This window comes from Hippoglossus hippoglossus, chromosome 20 (assembly GCF_009819705.1).
Source record: "Hippoglossus hippoglossus isolate fHipHip1 chromosome 20, fHipHip1.pri, whole genome shotgun sequence".
NCBI classification, from domain to species: Eukaryota; Metazoa; Chordata; class Actinopteri; order Pleuronectiformes; family Pleuronectidae; genus Hippoglossus; species Hippoglossus hippoglossus.
Window position 1 is genome coordinate 20,395,120 of NC_047170.1, and position 19,482 is coordinate 20,414,601.

The 19,482-nt window shown below is 46.2% G+C and overlaps 2 protein-coding genes across 6 annotated transcripts; one reads left to right on the forward strand and one right to left on the reverse strand.

The window, feature by feature from the left end:
* Window positions 1-32: 32 nt before the first annotated feature.
* LOC117754090 (synaptonemal complex protein 2-like) lies at window positions 33-9,517 on the reverse strand. Of its 4 annotated transcripts, none has more exons than XM_034572761.1 (25): window positions 9,282-9,510; window positions 8,955-9,068; window positions 8,718-8,831; window positions 8,268-8,372; window positions 8,092-8,116; window positions 7,924-8,003; window positions 7,655-7,743; window positions 7,310-7,344; window positions 7,008-7,150; window positions 6,877-6,929; window positions 6,739-6,784; window positions 6,567-6,659; window positions 6,403-6,475; window positions 5,131-5,273; window positions 2,853-2,976; window positions 2,699-2,748; window positions 2,552-2,621; window positions 2,359-2,432; window positions 2,243-2,285; window positions 2,011-2,103; window positions 1,759-1,937; window positions 1,594-1,688; window positions 1,056-1,155; window positions 565-623; window positions 33-265 (listed from the first exon to the last, which is right to left on the reverse strand). In XM_034572761.1, the coding sequence occupies exons 1-25, from the start codon at window positions 9,282-9,284 to the stop codon at window positions 217-219; spliced, it is 2,052 nt and encodes a 683-aa protein (XP_034428652.1). In that variant the 5' UTR covers window positions 9,285-9,510; the 3' UTR covers window positions 33-216. The 4 variants fall into 4 exon arrangements, with proteins under 4 accessions (XP_034428652.1, XP_034428651.1, XP_034428654.1 ...); XM_034572760.1 differs by having other exon boundaries at window positions 8,955-9,074; XM_034572763.1 differs by lacking the exon at window positions 1,056-1,155 and having other exon boundaries at window positions 8,955-9,074; window positions 9,282-9,517.
* A 1,141-nt stretch (window positions 9,518-10,658) lies between these two features.
* Window positions 10,659-18,092, forward strand: gcm2 (glial cells missing transcription factor 2). Of its 2 annotated transcripts, XM_034572834.1 has the most exons (9): window positions 10,659-11,013; window positions 14,441-14,504; window positions 15,022-15,210; window positions 15,292-15,404; window positions 15,639-15,764; window positions 15,857-16,107; window positions 16,637-16,877; window positions 17,065-17,115; window positions 17,222-18,092. In XM_034572834.1, the coding sequence occupies exons 1-9, from the start codon at window positions 10,921-10,923 to the stop codon at window positions 17,534-17,536; spliced, it is 1,443 nt and encodes a 480-aa protein (XP_034428725.1). In that variant the 5' UTR covers window positions 10,659-10,920; the 3' UTR covers window positions 17,537-18,092. The 2 variants fall into 2 exon arrangements, with proteins under 2 accessions (XP_034428725.1, XP_034428726.1); XM_034572835.1 differs by lacking the exon at window positions 17,065-17,115 and having other exon boundaries at window positions 10,668-11,013.
* The last annotated feature ends 1,390 nt before the right edge of the window (window positions 18,093-19,482 follow it).

Below are 19,482 nucleotides of genomic sequence, written 5' to 3' on the forward strand. Positions count from 1 at the left end.
CGTTGAGCTCTGTTCTACAAAGAGACACAGAGACTCTTTATTTTTATTTATTTGTTTCAGTCAGAAGAATCTGACCCTTTAACTCAAGTAGAAACATGAAAAACTCAAACATCAGAAAAATGTGAAAACAACGATGATTGATCTGGATTTTCATTCCCAATAGACGACTGAAACCAGATCTGAAGAATTCTCTGATAGGACGACGTCTTCTCTCCTTCACTGAATGGAAGGATTTTCAGATTCTCCGTTCACCAAACATTTCAACCTAAAAACAACAAACACCAGGTTGTTTACACCAGATTCAAACCAGATTGTAACAGTCTAAACACATCCAAACCAGATTCCAAAGGTTTCAAAGAGGTTTCAAACCGAACCTGACAGTGTGAACAGGTTAAGCTGGAATATGAGCTGTGTCAGAATCTGGATCCAGGTTGATTAAAGTGGTTTAAATCAGATCATGATGTGAATGAACATATTTAACGTGGTCCTGACACCAGGTTCCTAACTGCATTGTGACAGAGTGAGCTGATCCAGAACAGTGAAGGGGTCAAAGGCCAGACTGACCGCTGCTGATGTTCGTCACAGAAGGAGCCGAGTCGCTGCATCTCATTCTGGAAAAAACTCTGGAAGACAAAGAGGAACAGAAGTGGTCCTGGATCAGGTCGGAGACCTGGACTTGGTACAAAGCAGGACTATCAGGAACTGTCAATAACTGACATCATTTACAGTCAGAGTCTGAGCAGTAGTGATCGTGGTATCCAGGTCCCGCCCATACACGCTCTCAACCAATCCTGAGTCAGTCTCAGCTGTCAATCACGACGTCTGTTTGTTTTTATATCATCAAATAACTGATTCAAACCAAACTGATGAGAAACACTTGAACAAACATCAGTGAGATGAGAACGAGCTGAAATGACAGAAACATCTTTACAAACATTTATTTAACGTCTGCTTTAAGTTTGGTCCCATCTGCTAACATGGAGGAGGTTTATGACCTGTACTACAGCCAGACACCAGGGGGCGATCATTATGATTTGGTGTGTGTGTGTCTGTACCAGTATCTGTGTGTTCATGTTGTTCACAGTTGTTGAGTTTTCTTCCAGTTGTTTTAGTTGATCAGTGACGTCGTTTTCAAACTTCTGCAACAGCAACAACCTAACACACACACACACACACACACACACACACACACACACACACACACACACACACACACACACACACACACACACACACACACACACACACACACACTTTAGTGTGTTATTTTGTTGCTTTGTGGACAAAGATTTTGTACAGTGCACAGGTGCGTTGGACAAGTGTGTCTGTGTGGGGGGTGCTCTTGTTACTGTGGGGGGTACCTGTGTTGATGGACAGATGTGTCTGTGTGGGCGGGGCCCGTGTTACTGTGGGTGGGACCTGTGTTGATGGACAGATGTGTCTGTGTGGGCGGGGCCCGTGTTACTGTGGGTGGGACCTGTGTTGATGGACAGATGTGTCTGTGTGGGCGGGGCCCGTGTTACTGTGGGTGGGACCTGTGTTGATGGACAGCTGTGTCTGTGTGGGCGGGGCCCGTGTTACTGTGGGGGGTACCTGTGTTGATGGACAGCTGTGAGCAGTGATGACACCTGTTGTTGACTTTCTCTCAGCGACAGTAGAACCTGGTTCTGAATCGTCGTCCAGCCGCCCTGAGAACAGCTGACGTCAGAACATGATGCTGATGATCAATAATCACTGACTGATCAGGGGATTACTGACGGTGAAGTTGTGCTCCAGTCGTTCTTTGAAGCTTCTGAAAGCAGCCGTGATGTCTGACGTCAGTTCTGACTCCGGCCCCGGTGTGTTTACGGGCGCCTCCCTCTTGTCATTAGACCCCGCCCATTCTTCAAATACCCCCTCCTCTTCTGTGGGAGGCTCCGCCTCCTCCGGTGAACATGCTGAGACCAGGTGAAGTGAATTAATATGAATGTTTGTAAAAGAATTCAAACCAAAGAATGAAAGATTCATTACCTGTCACTGATGAATTAGACTCCTCCCCTACTGTCTGAGGCTCCACCCTCCTCTTATTGGCTGTCGTGCCCTCAGTTTGGTCTGACAGGTAACCTGAGGTAAGATCAACATCAATTAGAAACAAATCATCAAATCATTAGATTGCTGAGGAAGCTCCGCCTCCAGTGTCAACAAGAAGAGCACCACCACAGAAATCAGGAAGTGAATGATGATGCGTTACAGAATCAGAGACCTGAGTCTGCAGCGACTCTCTTCCTCTCTCTGCTGAAGACTTCCTGAAACAACGAGGCAAACAGGTGAATAACAGGAAACACCCTTTTGCCAAAAAAGAAAAATGCAGAAATGTACCGTTTGTAATGGAGAACAACTTCCTGCAAACTCCCGTTCCTGTGAGACCTGTGGCTCTGCACTGACAGGAACACCTGAGGCACGTTCAACAACGAGTCCACGTCAGAATCAAACCAGACGGCGTTTCAAATATTCAGTATCTGTGATGTCAGCAGGTTTGGGGCATGTGACCTTGGAGTGTGTGACCTCTGACCTGAGTTGTACTTCGGAGTCGAGTGTCGAATCTGATCAAACAGAAACTCAGCTTGACTTTTTCCTGGATTCTGAAAAAACCCAAACAGTTTATGAGCTTTGACTTTTGACCTGTTCATGTGTCAGCTGATGTTTACATTGTGATCACCTTCATCACTGAGGAGTCATCGTCGCTGCTGGGAGACGACAGAGGCAGAACTACAAAACACACAAACATAACGTTTGTGTTGCTGTTGTATTAAACAAAATCCTCGAAACAAACAGACTGTGATGATGCTCAGAGTCCAGCAGGTGGCACTCACTCTTCAGCTGACTCTTGCTCTGTGGTTTCTTCCTGTTGTACGATCGACCCTCGTGTCTCTTTGCAGGGGGCGGGGCCTTGACTGGATCCCCTGTGTCTGAACCACATGGGGCGCTCTTCACTCTCTGACAGGAAAAAACAGTTTGTTAGAGTTTAAAGTCCGGGTCCGATGTTCGTCAACACGAACGTTAAACAAATGTTAAACAGACAGGTGAGCAGAGAGGTACAGACAGACAGGTGAGCAGAGAGGTACAGACAGACAGGTGAGCAGACAGACAGGTGAGCAGAGAGGTACAGACAGACAGGTGAGGAGACAGACAGGTGAGCAGAGAGGTACAGACAGACAGGTGAGGAGAGAGGTACAGACACACAGGTGAGCAGACAGACAGGTGAGCAGAGAGGTACAGACAGAGAGGTGAGCAGACAGACAGGTGAGGAGAGAGGTACAGACAGACAGGTGAGCAGACAGACAGGTGAGCAGAGAGGTACAGACAGACAGGTGAGCAGAGAGGTACAGACAGACAGGTGAGCAGACAGACAGGTGAGGAGAGAGGTACAGACACACAGGTGAGCAGACAGACAGGTGAGCAGAGAGGTACAGACAGACAGGTGAGCAGACAGACAGGTGAGCAGAGAGGTACAGACAGACAGGTGAGCAGACAGACAGGTGAGGAGAGAGGTACAGACACACAGGTGAGGAGACAGACAGGTGAGCAGAGAGGTACAGACAGACAGGTGAGCAGAGAGACAGGTGAGCAGAGAGACAGGTGAGCAGAGAGGTACAGACAGACAGGTGAGCAGAGAGGTACAGACAGACAGGTGAGCAGACAGACAGGTGAGCAGAGAGGTACAGACAGACAGGTGAGGAGACAGACAGGTGAGCAGAGAGGTACAGACAGACAGGTGAGGAGAGAGGTACAGACAGACAGGTGAGCAAACAGACAGGTGAGCAGAGAGGTACAGACAGACAGGTGAGGAGAGAGGTACAGACACACAGGTGAGCAGACAGACAGGTGAGCAGAGAGGTACAGACAGAGAGGTGAGCAGACAGACAGGTGAGGAGAGAGGTACAGACAGACAGGTGAGCAGACAGACAGGTGAGCAGACAGACAGGTGAGCAGAGAGGTACAGACAGACAGGTGAGCAGAGAGGTACAGACAGACAGGTGAGCAGACAGACAGGTGAGCAGAGAGGTACAGACAGACAGGTGAGGAGACAGACAGGTGAGCAGAGAGGTACAGACAGACAGGTGAGCAGACAGACAGGTGAGGAGAGAGGTACAGCCACACAGGTGAGCAGACAGACAGGTGAGCAGAGAGGTACAGACAGACAGGTGAGGAGAGAGGTACAGACAGACAGGTGAGCAGAGAGGTACAGACAGACAGGTGAGCAGAGAGGTACAGACAGACAGGTGAGCAGAGAGGTACAGACAGAGAGGTGAGCAGACAGACAGGTGAGCAGAGAGGTACAGACAGACAGGTGAGCAGACAGACAGGTGAGCAGAGAGGTACAGACAGACAGGTGAGCAGACAGACAGGTGAGCAGAGAGGTACAGACAGACAGGTGAGCAGAGAGGTACAGACAGACAGGTGAGCAGACAGACAGGTGAGCAGAGAGGTACAGACAGACAGGTGAGCAGAGAGGTACAGACAGACAGGTGAGCAGACAGACAGGTGAGCAGAGAGGTACAGACAGACAGGTGAGGAGAGAGGTACAGACAGACAGGTGAGCAGACAGACAGGTGAGCAGACAGACAGGTGAGCAGAGAGGTACAGACAGACAGGTGAGGAGAGAGGTACAGACAGACAGGTGAGCAGACAGACAGGTGAGCAGACAGACAGGTGAGGAGAGAGGTACAGACAGACAGGTGAGCAGACAGACAGGTGAGCAGAGAGGTACAGACAGACAGACAGGTGAGCAGACAGACAGGTGAGCAGAGAGGTACAGACAGACAGGTGAGGAGAGAGGTACAGACAGACAGGTGAGCAGACAGACAGGTGAGCAGACAGACAGGTGAGGAGAGAGGTACAGACAGACAGGTGAGCAGACAGACAGGTGAGCAGAGAGGTACAGACAGACAGGTGAGCAGAGAGGTACAGACAGACAGGTGAGCAGAGAGGTACAGACAGACAGGTGAGCAGACAGACAGGTGAGCAGAGAGGTACAGACAGACAGGTGAGCAGAGAGGTACAGACAGACAGGTGAGCAGACAGACAGGTGAGCTGACAGACAGGTGAGCAGAGAGGTACAGACAGACAGGTGAGCAGACAGACAGGTACCTTGAAGACTCTCTCCGCAGCCTCCTCCAGTTCTCTCTGATGTTCACAGTTGAAGCTCAGCTCCACCTTCTGACCTCGGCTGCTGTGATGCATGATGGGATTGATCAGCTGAACACTCAGGACCGTCTCCGCCCCAGTGCATCCTGGGAACACACACAATTTCCAGTAAATGGGTTTAAAAATAAACTTAATCCTGAGTGTCCTAAAACCATTGTTACCATGGTAACACATTATTATGTTTGACACAGATCTCAATGTTTATTTGTGATCATTAAGGTCATTGATTAGTCATTGATCCACCATGCTACCATAGTGTTTATGAGTGAAACGCTGGAGTGCTGACAACTGTACGAAGCCGTGACGACTGTACGACACAAGTCTGTGATAACTGTACGAGTCTGGGACGACTCTACGAAGCCGTGACGAAAGTACGAGTCTGTGATGACTGTACGAACCAGTGGCGACTGTACGAACCAGTGGCGACTGTACGAACCAGTGGCGACTGTACGAACCAGTGGCGACTGTACGAACCAGTGGCGACTGTACGAAGCCGTGACGACTGTACGACACAAGTCTGACGACTGTACGGGGTTTTGACGACTGCGCCGTCTGAAGCTAACAGACATTTAAAGGGCCCATACTTTACACCTTTCTGGGACCTAATGTGAGGTATTGGTCCCTAAGATGATGTATCAGTCGTTTAAAGTGGACAAGCTGCTGCAGTGTGTATTTCCATGTCCTCTCTTCTGCCTCTCTGGAGCTGCAGACCTGCCTCTTGAGCCCCTCCTCTGATTGGCTGACTGCACTTTGAGTGACACGCGACCAGGCCTATCACTGGTCTCATTCTGGTGCATTGACTCTGGTAAACACCCGAGTTACAGTACGGAGTTTCAATACGAAGTAACGTCTACGCTGTAGTGTTTCTTCAGTGTTGTTTGTTGTGGTGGGGGGGTGGTGGTGTGTGTGGGGGGGGTGGTGGTGGGGAGCGGGGGTGGTAGGTTTGGAGGCTGGACTGGTACCGGCTGGGTGGGGCTGAGAGACAAGTGCAATCCCGAATGACATCATACGGGGAGGAAGTACGAAACCAGACGTTTCAATAACATATTTCTTAGAATGAACTGAGTGAAAAAGTCTGCAGAGTGACTGTTTTCATACTTTGAGGCCCCCTACTGACCCCTTCAAGTAATTACAGATAGTAAAAGCCCAGAACATTTATTTTACACAATATGAGCCCTTTAGATCAAGTGTGAGACAGAGTCCATAGTCACTGACCGTCTTGTTTGACTTGAAGACTGAAGTTATCAAGATCCTCTCTGAGCAGGTGGATGGAGCCCCACAGGAAACCCTGAAACATACAACATACAACAAACAGAAAACATACAACACACTCAAATACATACAAAATACAGCATAGAGTGTGTAGTAAAGTTAAATACCTGAGGCTCGTCGACGAAGAAGCTCACACATCCTGAACCGACGTTAAAATCTATCCAGAACTCGTCCAGTTTGTCGTCTTTTGGTGGAAACAGCTACAGAAGAAGAAAACAGGAAGTGACCATGAAGTGATCATGTGACCTGAGATGTATCTGTGGGGGTGTAATGTTTTACCTGAGTTGAATCAAGAAACGCCCGGACACAAGGGAAGGTGTAGATTCTGTCAGACACAATGCAAATATTTTGTTTTATTATTCTTATGATTAAAAATGTTAGTTATATTTTTAAACAACATTCAATTAAGTTTATCACCTCCTCTGGTCGCCATGGTAACGGTTCACAAAATTCAGGAAACGTCTGCAGTCCTTAGAGACAGACCAGTGTTCAGACAGACGGGTGTTCAGACAGCAGACAGACAGATGTTCAGACAGAAAGACACTCACCACCTCAAAGTCTCCGTCTCTGATGTCACAAAAGGCGTCACTGATGTCACTACTGCAGAACCACTGATTGGCTCTCTGCTGTCGATCCTTCTTGGGCGTCAGACGACACAGAGCCTCTGATAGGCTGACCTGCAGCTCGTAGTCTCAAACCACAACAGTTAGAACTACAAACATGGCCGCCTGAATGAGACAACAACTGACTTTCTTCCTCCTACTGGTCACTTTCAAACATTACATTTATTTTCACTTCTTTGCAGACGACTCAGTTTCATCAAAGCTCAGAGAAAATCTACTGGACTCACCACCAACTGTGAGGACGGCTGCTGCCACCTGCACCCTGTCAGACAGACAGACAGTCAGACAGACAGACAGCCATTCAGGCAGGTAGCCAGTCAGACAGACAGGTAGACATCCAGACGGACAGGTAGCCAGTCAGACAGCCAGTCAGACAGACAGACAGACAGACATTCAGGCAGGTAGCCAGTCAGACAGACAGGTAACCAGTCAGACAGGTAACCAGTCAGACAGGTAACCAGTCAGACAGGTAGCCAGACAGACGGACAGAGAGACAGGTAGACTGACAGGTATAAAATGGTGGGTTTACAGTCCAGACTGGACTCGGGACCAGACACGTATCAGGTTCTTACAGTATCTTGTTCTGGTTCTGCTCGTTCTGGATCAGTCTCCGCTGCTCTCGGCTCAGAGACTCCAGGATGCTGTTAAAGGTTCTGATAGCCTGAAACAAGAGACCAGGCCACCAGAGACCAGCACAGATCATCAGAGACCAGCACAGACCATCAGAGACCAGCACAGACCAGCACAGATCATCAGAGACCAGCACAGATCATCAGAGACCAGCACAGATCATCAGAGACCAGCACAGACCATTGAGTGAATTAATTGTTTACATAGTTACCTCCAGTCTCAGGGGGAAGTGGATTTCTGGTTCCAGGGTGAACTGAGCCAACTGAAGAAGAACCACAGACAGCTCACTGACTGAGAGAGAGACAGGTAGATAGACAGGCAGACAGGTGAGTTCAGCAGCATGTGACTCAAAGCAAATAAACTCTCAAAAATCACAAACCTGGGAGAGACGCCTGAGACAGGACCTGAGAGACAGACAGGCAGAGAGGGAGAGAGACAGACAGTTTCAGGTACAGTCCATGTTACATCTCCTGTAATGATGATGTCACCTGTTCTCAGGTCAGATGACATGTGACTATATCAGCCGAGGTTTTCATTTCCCAGCATGCTCCTCACCAGGAAGTAGTCGAAGAACTCCTCAGTCAGGCTCAGCAGGGGGGCGGAGCTTTTATGGAGGTCAGAGGTCAGTAGGTCACGGACAGCTTCGAACCACAGCAACACCTGAACAAACAACCACACAAAGAGTAAACAACAACACTGTAGCTGAGGGGTAGAGCGGTCGTCCTCCGACTAAAAGGTTGGCGGTTCAATCCTCAGTCTTCCCATCAGCCGAAGTGTCCTTGGGCAAGATACTGAACCCCTAAATGGCCCCTGATAGATGTTGAATGCACTAATTGTAAATCGCTTTGGATAAAAGAGTCTCCCATTATCTCCCATAATCTCTACATAAGCACACAAACTTTGTGTAATGTTTGTAACTTGGTTACCATGGTAACAGGAAGTGCAGTTTAAATGGAGGAGTGGATTCACAGTGATCAGCTGAACTGATCAGTAATCATTACTCACTTTTGTAGTCAGTCCATAATTCAGGAGCGTCTGAACGTCGCCTCTGTTCTCTGACAGGATCCGTAAAGACTTCAACACGACCAGGACTCTGCTGAAACCACACCCACACAGATCCTGCAGAGGTCAAGTGACAGAGGTCATGTGACCTTGTGTGACCATGAATAAAATTCAGGATGAATTGAGAGATGGTTAAAACAGACAACAGCCATTTCCACGGTGACCAGCCGGTGTCGTTACCTTGGTAACCCATTGGTCGAGAGTGTTGAGGGTGGAGCTGCTCAGACCTTCAGACTGAAGAAGAGAAACCAGATGATACGAGTCTCCACCAATCAGAGAGTCCTGTAGCTGCACCTGGAACTGACACACACACACACACACACACACACACACACACACACACAGTGATGGTGCTGCAGACAGACAGCAGGGGGCGCTGCAGCCTGTGAGTAAATTAACACTGTTTAACACATGAATTCTCTTTCATCTACTTTTAACTCGTGACCTTTCACCTGGGACGTTAGTGTGTGAAACAGTTTAAATAGGAACAATAATCAGATTATTTACCATCGTTCTTCCTCTCTGCCGCTGTGCGTGTGTCGGGAGCGCGCTCAGCTGCAGTCAATTAACTCATCACAGTCGAGGCTGCGCAGAGACACAAAGTAGTCCCGCGACATCGGAGGGATATCAGTGTTAAAATATTACTACAAAGTAAACTGCAGTTTACTTGTTAAAGAAAATAAATGTTTCATGTGTGAATTCATCCGTTTAAAATAAGCTCTTTCTTTCTTACATCATAAATAAATCATGTTATATTAAATAAATCACATCGTGAATCATGTTATATGAAATAACAAAAAATATAAAAAAATTAAAAATAGAACTTCTGTGTAACTCTGGTGAGTGGGTTCCATCTCCTGTGAGAAGAACTGACTGAGAGTCAGCTTCAACTGTCACAACCAGCTGCAGCTGAAGAGTGAAGCTGAACTGAGATCAGTTAAAAACACTGAAGTTATTAAAAACCAGAGTTTATCTCCAATATTCAGCAGGAAACTGTTAAAACATGAAGAATTCTGAACAGAGTTTGGTGGATTTGTTACAGCTGCAGCTCTTCAGCTTCAGGAAGCAGAGGATCATGGGTAATATCCAGAGGGACGACTCAGTCTGAGTCAACACATTGATTCACTTTGTTTTACATGAAAACACTTCATCAGACCCAGAGACAGAGCTAGTCACCACATGTGGCTGCAGGGGGCGCTGTTCATCAGGAACTGGTACACAGTGATGCTTTAATGATTATAAACTATAGGTTTATCATCAGACAGACAGACGAGAGACAGACAGGTGAGAGACAGACGGGTGAGAGACAGACAGACGAGAGACAGACAGGTGAGAGACAGACGGGTGAGAGACAAACAGGTGAGAGACAGACAGGTGAGAGACAGACAGGTGAGAGACAGACATGTGAGAGACAGACATGTGAGAGACAGACAGGTGAGAGACAGACATGTGAGAGACAGACAGGTGAGAGACAGACAGGTGAGAGACAGACAGGTGAGAGACAGACGGGTGAGAGACAGACATGTGAGAGACAGACAGGTGAGAGACAGACAGGTGAGAGACAGACATGTGAGAGACAGACAGGTGAGAGACAGACATGTGAGAGACAGACAGGTGAGAGACAGACAGGTGAGAAACAGACGGGTAGAAGCTGTTCTCTTAATTGATGAGTAATGAGCTTTGTTTGTTTTGGGAGAAACACTGAACTGTTTGTAACACACACACACACACACACACACACACACACACACTCTCTCTCTCTCTCTCTGTCTCTCTCTCTCTCTCTCTCTGTCTCTCTCTCTCTGTCTCTCTCTCTCTCTCTCTCTCTCTCTCTCTCTCTGTCTCTCTCTCTCTGTCTCTCTCTCTCTCTCTCTCTCGCTGTCTCTCTCTCTCTCACCTGTCCCGTCACTTTTACCTGAGACTCACCGGAGGTGCACGCGCTCTGTCAGGACGCAGGAGACACGCGAGGATTTAACTTTTTAATAAAAAAAATTAAACTTTCTGGTTCTAGAAGTTTCACATTCAAAGTTCTTCACAGGTTCAGGTCTGATCCAGATTCTACATCTGAACCAAATCTGGACCTTAAACCGGATCCGAAGAATCCGGATCAGAAACCAGGACCCGAGCCAGGACCAGGACCTTGAGGATGTCCCGGGCGGAGGAGCGGGAGGAGCCGGACTGTGTGTGTTCGGTCGGGATGAAGTCAACGTGGGACATCAACGACCCCAAACTACCGCAGGTAACTGATCAGTATTCACTGATGAGACTTTACATTATAACCGAATCACTTTTTACTAAATCATTTCATTTACGGACGAATTTAAAATGGTCAAATAAAAAATATATTTAAATGACATTAAATAAAACTATTTTAGTATTTAAAAAACCAGAAAGTATAAATACTGTAAAATATACTTGTTTCCCTAACAATTTACACATATTTTAGTTTTGACTGAAAAAAATCCGACACAGGACTAAAGGATTTATTATATATTATATACAATTAAATATAATATACAATTAAATAAAATATACATATTAATAAAATATACAATTAAATATAAACTACAATTTAAAAAAGATACAATGAAATACGTTTAAATTAACCTTTGTTTAGTTTTTCTTTTCTCAACTGAAGAATCTGATCAATAACTGACCAATAATCAAAGCTGCTTCTACACTGAACATGAAATATTGCTCTTGGCTGAAAAATAAATAACAAACTTAGATCCTGGCGTCAGAAACCTGTTTGTTTTAAATACTTTTTATATCATATGTATAAAATAAACACAATATATAATAATATATAAAACAAATAAAATATAATCAAATCTGGACTTTGAATATTGATCAACATGTCTTCATTAAAACATTGTGTCTTAATAAGTTTGTTAAAGATCTTTTCAATTTTGACCTTTTATTCAGAAAACATCCTGTTCTAATCAATAAATCAAATAGTAATTGTCTTCATCTTTAGTCTTTTTGATGAAAATCGAGTCATTATTTAAAAAAGATATACATAAAATTACATTTTATTTCTTGTTTTACATATTCTTGGATTTTTTCCGTAAATATTCTTTCCAAACATCATCATTTTCAAATGTTAGTATTTATTTAGATTCATTTCAATATACAGTTCTTGTAAAAAACTTTTCTGTATGGTATTAAAACATCAAACTCAAATAGAAAATCAGAGCCTCAAACCAAATTCTGTACTTTATATAAACTAAACAGTAAAAATGTCCCATTTTATATTTTCATTTCATTGTTTTATTTTCTCTTCCTGCTCCATCCTATTTTACAGGATTATAATCTGTGATTATTCTGTTAATAGATTATAATCAATTATCTATACTACCATTAGAGGGTTTTTCTCGTTTTATCATTGAAATTAAATTTATTAAATCAGGATGATTACATACACTGTATGAATTAATTAAAACTGTAATACAAATGTTCTGTTTTAAAAATACGTAAAAATAATAATAATAATACATTTTCAGTGTAAATGATTTGAGACAGTTATAATTTAAGATTCTCACATTAATGTAACAAACTAACACAATGAAGATCCACTGTGTGTCGTCAGGTTTTTATTCCAAGGTTGTGCAAAGGTTGTCTGTGTGTGGTGTGTGTGTGTGTGTGTGTGTGTGTGTCTGTGTGTGTGTGTGTGTGTGTGTGTGTCTGTGTGTGTGTGTGTGTGTGTGTGTGTGTGTGTGTGTGTGTGTCTGTGTGTGTGTGTGTGTGTGTGTGTGTGTGTGCTGATTCGACTTTTCACTTTGTTTTCACTCAAACAGTAAAAACTGGTTTTCATATTTTTGTTTTCAGTGAAACTAAAACATCAAAATAAGACTAAGCTGATCCAGATTCTGATCACTGATCAATATCTCTCATACATGTTGACATTAATAAATCATGTGTCCAAACATGACGTGAAATACTTTTCTTAAATACAGTTTGATTGAACTCAATCATTTGTCTACATTTAATTTCAGACATCTGTTGTTTCTCTGCTGATTGTATCAAAATCTGTCTGTAAACAAACAACGTGACGTGTTTCACATGTTTGAGACAAAAGAAAATGAGTTCAGTCAGAGAACCACCATTTTGAATTTGATTCAAATAAATAAGTCTCTCTGCTCACCTGTCTCTGTGTCCATCTGTCTCTCTGCTCACCTGTCTCTGTGTCCATCTGTCTCTGTGTCCATCTGTCTCTGTGTCCATCTGTCTCTCTGCTCACCTGTCTCTGTGTCCATCTGTCTCTGTGTCCATCTGTCTCTCTGCTCACCTGTCTCTGTGTCCATCTGTCTCTGTGTCCATCTGTCTCTCTGCTCACCTGTCTCTGTGTCCATCTGTCTCTCTGCTCACCTGTCTGTGTGTCCACCTGTCTCTCTGCTCACCTGTCTCTGTGTCCATCTGTCTCTCTGCTCACCTGTCTCTGTGTCCATCTGTCTCTCTGCTCACCTGTCTGTGTGTCCACCTGTCTCTCTGCTCACCTGTCTGTGTGTCCACCTATCTCTCTGCTCACCTGTCTGTGTGTCCACCTGTCTCTCTGCTCACCTGTCTGTGTGTCCACCTATCTCTCTGCTCACCTGTCTGTGTGTCCATCTGTCTCTGTGTCCATCTGTCTCTCTGCTCACCTGTCTGTGTGTCCATCTGTCTCTGTGTCCATCTGTCTCTGTGTCCATCTGTCTCTCTGCTCACCTGTCTGTGTGTCCACCTGTCTCTCTGCTCACCTGTCTGTGTGTCCACCTATCTCTCTGCTCACCTGTCTGTGTGTCCATCTGTCTCTCTGCTCACCTGTCTCTGTGTCCATCTGTCTCTCTGCTCACTTGTCTCTGTGTCCATCTCTCTGCTCACCTGTCTCTGTGTCCATCTGTCTCTGTGTCCATCTCTCTGCTCACCTGTCTCTGTGTCCATCTGTCTCTGTGTCCATCTGTCTCTCTGCTCACCTGTCTGTGTGTCCACCTGTCTCTCTGCTCACCTGTCTGTGTGTCCACCTATCTCTCTGCTCACCTGTCTGTGTGTCCATCTGTCTCTCTGCTCACCTGTCTCTGTGTCCATCTGTCTCTCTGCTCACTTGTCTCTGTGTCCATCTCTCTGCTCACCTGTCTGTGTCCACCTGTCTCTCTGCTCACCTGTCTGTGTGTCCACCTATCTCTCTGCTCACCTGTCTGTGTGTCCATCTGTCTCTCTGCTCACCTGTCTCTGTGTCCATCTGTCTCTGTGTCCATCTGTCTCTCTGCTCACTTGTCTCTGTGTCCATCTCTCTGCTCACCTGTCTGTGTCCACCTGTCTCTCTGCTCACCTGTCTCTGTGTCCATCTGTCTCTGTGTCCATCTCTCTGCTCACCTGTCTCTCTGCTCACCTGTCTCTGTGTCCATCTGTCTCTCTGCTCACCTGTCTGTGTGTCCATCTGTCTCTCTGCTCACCTGTCTGTGTGTCCATCTGTCTCTCTGCTCACCTGTCTCTGTGTCCATCTCTCTGCTCACCTGTCTGTGTGTCCACCTGTCTCTCTGCTCACCTGTCTGTGTGTCCATCTGTCTCTCTGCTCACCTGTCTGTGTGTCCATCTGTCTCTCTGCTCACCTGTCTGTGTGTCCACCTGTCTCTCTGCTCACCTGTCTGTGTGTCCATCTGTCTCTCTGCTCACCTGTCTGTGTGCAGGACACCAAGCAGTTCGACCTGTTCCAGGAGTGGACAGACGGTTATGTGCGTTACATCTACAGTGGTGAGAAACTTTATTATTATTAAAATATCATGATCCAGAAGCTAACAGTCCAAGCTAACAGTTTTTGTATTTAAGCTAACAGCTCCAGCAACAGATTTAGTATTTAAGCTAACAGCTCCAGCAACAGATTTAGTATTTAAGCTAACAGCTACAGCTAACAGATTTAGTATTTAAGCTAACAGCTACAGCTAACAGATTTAGTATTTAAGCTAACAGCTCCAGCAACAGATTTAGTATTTAAGCTAACAGCTACAGCTAACAGATTTAGTATTTAAGCTAACAGCTACAGCTAACAGATTTAGTATTTAAGCTAACAGCTCCAGCAACAGATTTAGTATTTAAGCTAACAGCTACAGCTAACAGATTTAGTATTTAAGCTAACAGCTACAGCTAACAGATTTAGTATTTAAGCTAACAGCTCCAGCTAACAGATTTAGTATTTAAGCTAACAGCTCCAGCTAACAGATTTAGTATTTAAGCTAACAGCTCCAGCTAACAGTGGGTCTTTATTTTCCAGCTGAAGATAAAAATGCTCAGCGGCATCTTTCCGGCTGGGCAATGAGAAACACCAACAACCACAACTGTCAGATCCTGAAGAAGTCATGTCTCGGGGTGGTGGTCTGTTCTCGTGGCTGCACGCTACCGGATGGATCCAGACTGCAGCTCCGCCCTGCCATCTGCGACAAGGCCCGGCAGAAGCAGCAAAGTAAGAAAGACTGAAACCAGAAGCAGATCCGAACTGAACCCTCCTGTGCTGATGCTCCACCGCCCGGACTGTGTGTTTCAGAGAAGCTGTGTCCGAGCTGTAACGGTGCTCTGGAGCTGCTGCCATGTCGTGGTCACAGTGGGTACCCCGTCACCAACTTCTGGAGAGTTGACGGAAAAGCCATCTTCTTCCAGGTCTGCATCTTAACCCCCCCCCCCCCCCCACACACACACACACACACTACTGTGAAGTCAGAAATCCAAACAGATCTAAACCAGATTCTGGACACCACTATAGTTGAACCTGATCCAACAGGTTGGTGCCAGGTCCTGGCTCTGAACGGGTCTAAACTCAGGACTAGTTCTTTCTTGTAATTGATCATGTTTTCCACTGAATTCATTGCTGAGGTTGTTTTGGTGGGTTTTCAGGCTAAAGGGGTCCATGACCACCCCAGACCAGAGTCCAAGTCCGAGACTGAAGCAAGAAGAAGTTCAGTGAAGAGACGAGTCAGTTCACCTCCGTTCACACCCAAGAGACGACTGATTGAAACACAGGTTGACGACAACAACAACAACAACATTAACAACAACAGCTGTTTGTGAAAGTTGTCATTTATTGTTTATTATTTGTTGTTTTCCTGCTTCAGGCTCTAGGCCCCGCCCTCCTCTCCTGCGTTGAACCAGCAGACAGAATCTCCTTCATCGAACCAAACTTTCCTCAGCATTACCCAGCATTCCAGAGCCCAGAGCCCTACTACAACCCCCACAATGCACTGGGAGAGGCCCCACCCACACTGCAGAAACCAGCCAATCCCAGGCTTTACATGGGCAGGCCTGGCTACGAGTTCCAAGGGTACCTGACATCCCCTTCGTATCCAGCTGATCTCTGTGACCCCAGGTCAGCCTCACATACGATCCAAACCATATCCTGAAGCCGTTTAGATCCTGGACCACATACTGTCAGTGTGAACAGATTTGACCAAAACACCTAAACAATTTTATGTTTTTTAAGATTAAATTTAATGCTGAATGGATGAAAATCTAATCCTGTAAAAACAGATAATTTAGCCAGAGTAAAAAGGTCCAAACCACTTTCCAGGTTCAGTCATGTAAACAGATCCAAACCAGAACCTGTAAATCTGAAATTAAACTGGTGCAACCCAGATTCCAGAATTATACACTAGAACAGGTCTGGGAAAAGAAAACAAGTGTTAAGCACGTTCTGAATTTTTTTGAATGTGTCTAAACTGAACCTAAACAGTGTGAAAGAGAAGTTAAAACCAGATTATAGAACCAAGTGGAAACAGTATGAACCAGATCTGATCAAACCAGTTTCTGAGACCAGGTTCTGTCAGACCAGGTCTAAACTGGATTCTGACACTTTGACAGTCTAAACAGACTTAAACCAGATTGTGTTCTGTGTGCAGGGTGGCTCCCGTCCTGGGTTCCTCCTCCTCCTCATCTTCATCGGCAGCTCCCCTCTCCTCCTCTTCCTCGACCTTTGACCCTCAGACCAAACATCCTCCAGGCTGGAAGGAGCTGCTGAAGAGCTCCGCCCCCTACGGAGACAACCACCATTACTACAGCGCTGAGTACCCCTGTCGTTACCCCGGCAACGCCCCAGGGTCCCCCGCAGCACTACAGACCATCATCACCACGACAACCAAGGTGAGCGGGGATATTAGGGTCTGCCAGATCTTAGATCTGGTTTGTGAGTCAATGAGAAGACAGAAGGGTGGAGAGCTCAGGGTCGTCAGGTCGAGGTCACGTCTCTTGGTGTGTCACATATTTTATTGTCCCACAGAGAAAGAAACATTTTGAACTGAAGCTGCATCGCTTCCTTTACTTTTCCCAGACATGTGACGACACAGTTCACACCTGGAGACGTTACGCTCAGAGCTGTCAGGTTTTTAGTTTATAGTTTATATCATAATATGAAAATGTAAAGGTCAAGAGAAAATAACGACTTTAACCTTTCCTGTCACAATCTCACTGTTCCTGATCCTCTTCAGGTTTCCTATCAGCCGTGTCCGAAGCCTCCTGCGACGCTGCCTCCCTACCAGACGTGTCCCAAACCTCCGGCCAGCCTACCGTCCTATCAGCCGTGTGCTCTGCCCAAACCCGGCCTCCCCGGCTGCTCCTCGCTGATGGAGGATGCCGCCTCCTCCTCGTCGTACTCCACTGAGGTGAAGGTGACGGAGGAATCTGGAGGAGTCATCAAGTCTCTGTCATTTCAGCCTGAACCTCTGCAAACCAAAACAGAGCGGGCAGATGGTTATGACTACCGCTACTCCTACCCCAACACGTACCGCTACGACGAATACTGACACAGCTCTACCTCCACCTCTGTTACCATGGTGACTGCAGTACAACTGCTTCGGTTACTGCCGACGATCCAAATGCACTTCAGGCAGAGCGACTGATGTGGAACATCGGGACGAAGATTTGTTCAAACATTTGTGTTGTTTTTTTTGTTCTCAGAGGAAAAAACATTTTTATCTCGGACACTTCAGCCTCCCTCTCGCGCCCTCTTCAGGATAACGTGTAACCTTTGTACACAACATTTCATGAATTTAAAAACAGCCTCAACACAAAGTGTTCCTGTGTCGTGTTTTTCCTCAGTGAATTCAGAAGCTCAGTGAGGTGAGGAAGACCATGATACTTGGCTGAAGGCCTCGAAACACAGATGAATGCAGTTTGTTTGAAGCTTAAGTTTCAGTAAAAAAAAACTTTTCATTCTAATGAATATCAGGTTGAGACAGACGACTGTTTGTGTTGTTGAGTTATTTATTGTCAGAAACATGAAGCAGACTGAGCTTATGATGATGTGATGTGTTATATTCCCCACCTGACTCTATCAAATAAACATGACATGAAGAGAAAGAACGTTTCCTGCTGTGTAATACACTGAGACTATTTCTACGAATGAAGTTTATCAAACTTCTGACATTGGGCAAGAGGCAGGATTTAACCTGGACGTCAGCGTATCACAGAGACAAACAACCAATCACATTCACACCTTTTTAGTTTGGTCCATGTCCGATCTGCTAACATGGAGGAGAGGGGGTTCATGACTTTATTCAGGTTCAGGTAATCAGAACATACATTTCAGTGTCTTATCAGAATTTTGTTGTCCATGAAAATGTGTCAAGATGAACATGAGTGTCGTCATGGCGATTACATGTGATATCTGCGTCTGGTCACCATCTCCCAGACCTTTTCATCTGAGGTCCAGAGTCAGTCAGGAACAAGTTGCTCTGTTCAAGCGTCTGAAAACATGAATGTGAATAAACGGACTGAGGAAGAAGCTGCTTCTGTGTCTTTATTCCGATTAAACTGACGTTATAGAGAACAAACGTCCTCAGGTGCAGCAGAGTCTCACCTGGGTCCAGAGCCTCAGAGTGAGAACCTGGCAGCCATCAAAGAGCTGGTGTTTGGACATCGGCTGGTTTCAGTGTAAATGAGTAATAAATGTTGTTTTGACAAGAACGTGTCAGGACAGGAATCACTGCACTGTCCTCACTCTGAACCTGTGGAATCCTCACCCCGCCTCCTCCGCCTCCGCAACCTCCCCCTTTCTCCTCCACCCGTCTCCTCCCCCTCCTCTCTTTCACTACCTTCCATTAAAATCACTCATTCCTCTCCTCTTGTCCTCGTCTCACTCGTTACCTTCTCTTCGGTTTACACTAACATCCGTCAGTACAGGATTCTGTTCTGACTGAACCTCCCTGAACCTCATCTCATCACACCTGCACAGATGGTTCACACAGTTGAGGGTCCAGGTTAAAGTCCAGGTGAGTGGACAGGTGAGTGGACAGGTGAGAGACCAGGTGAGAGACCAGGTGAGAGTCCAGGTGAGAGTCCAGGTGAGAGTCCAGGTGAGAGACCAGGTGAGAGTCCAGGTGAGAGACCAGGTGAGAGACCAGGTGAGAGTCCAGGTGAGAGACCAGGTGAGAGACCAGGTGAGAGACCAGGTGAGAGTCCAGGTTAGAGTCCAGGTGAGAGTCCAGGTGAGTGGACAGGTGAGAGACCAGGTGAGAGACCAGGTGAGAGACCAGGTGAGAGTCCAGGTGAGAGACCAGGTGAGAGTCCAGGTGAGAGACCAGGTGAGAGTCCAGGTGAGACTCCAGGTGAGTGGACAGGTGAGAGACCAGGTGAGAGACCAGGTGAGAGACCAGGTGAGAGTCCAGGTGAGTGGACAGGTGAGAGACCAGGTGAGAGACCAGGTGAGAGACCAGGTGAGAGTCCAGGTGAGTGGACAGGTGAGAGACCA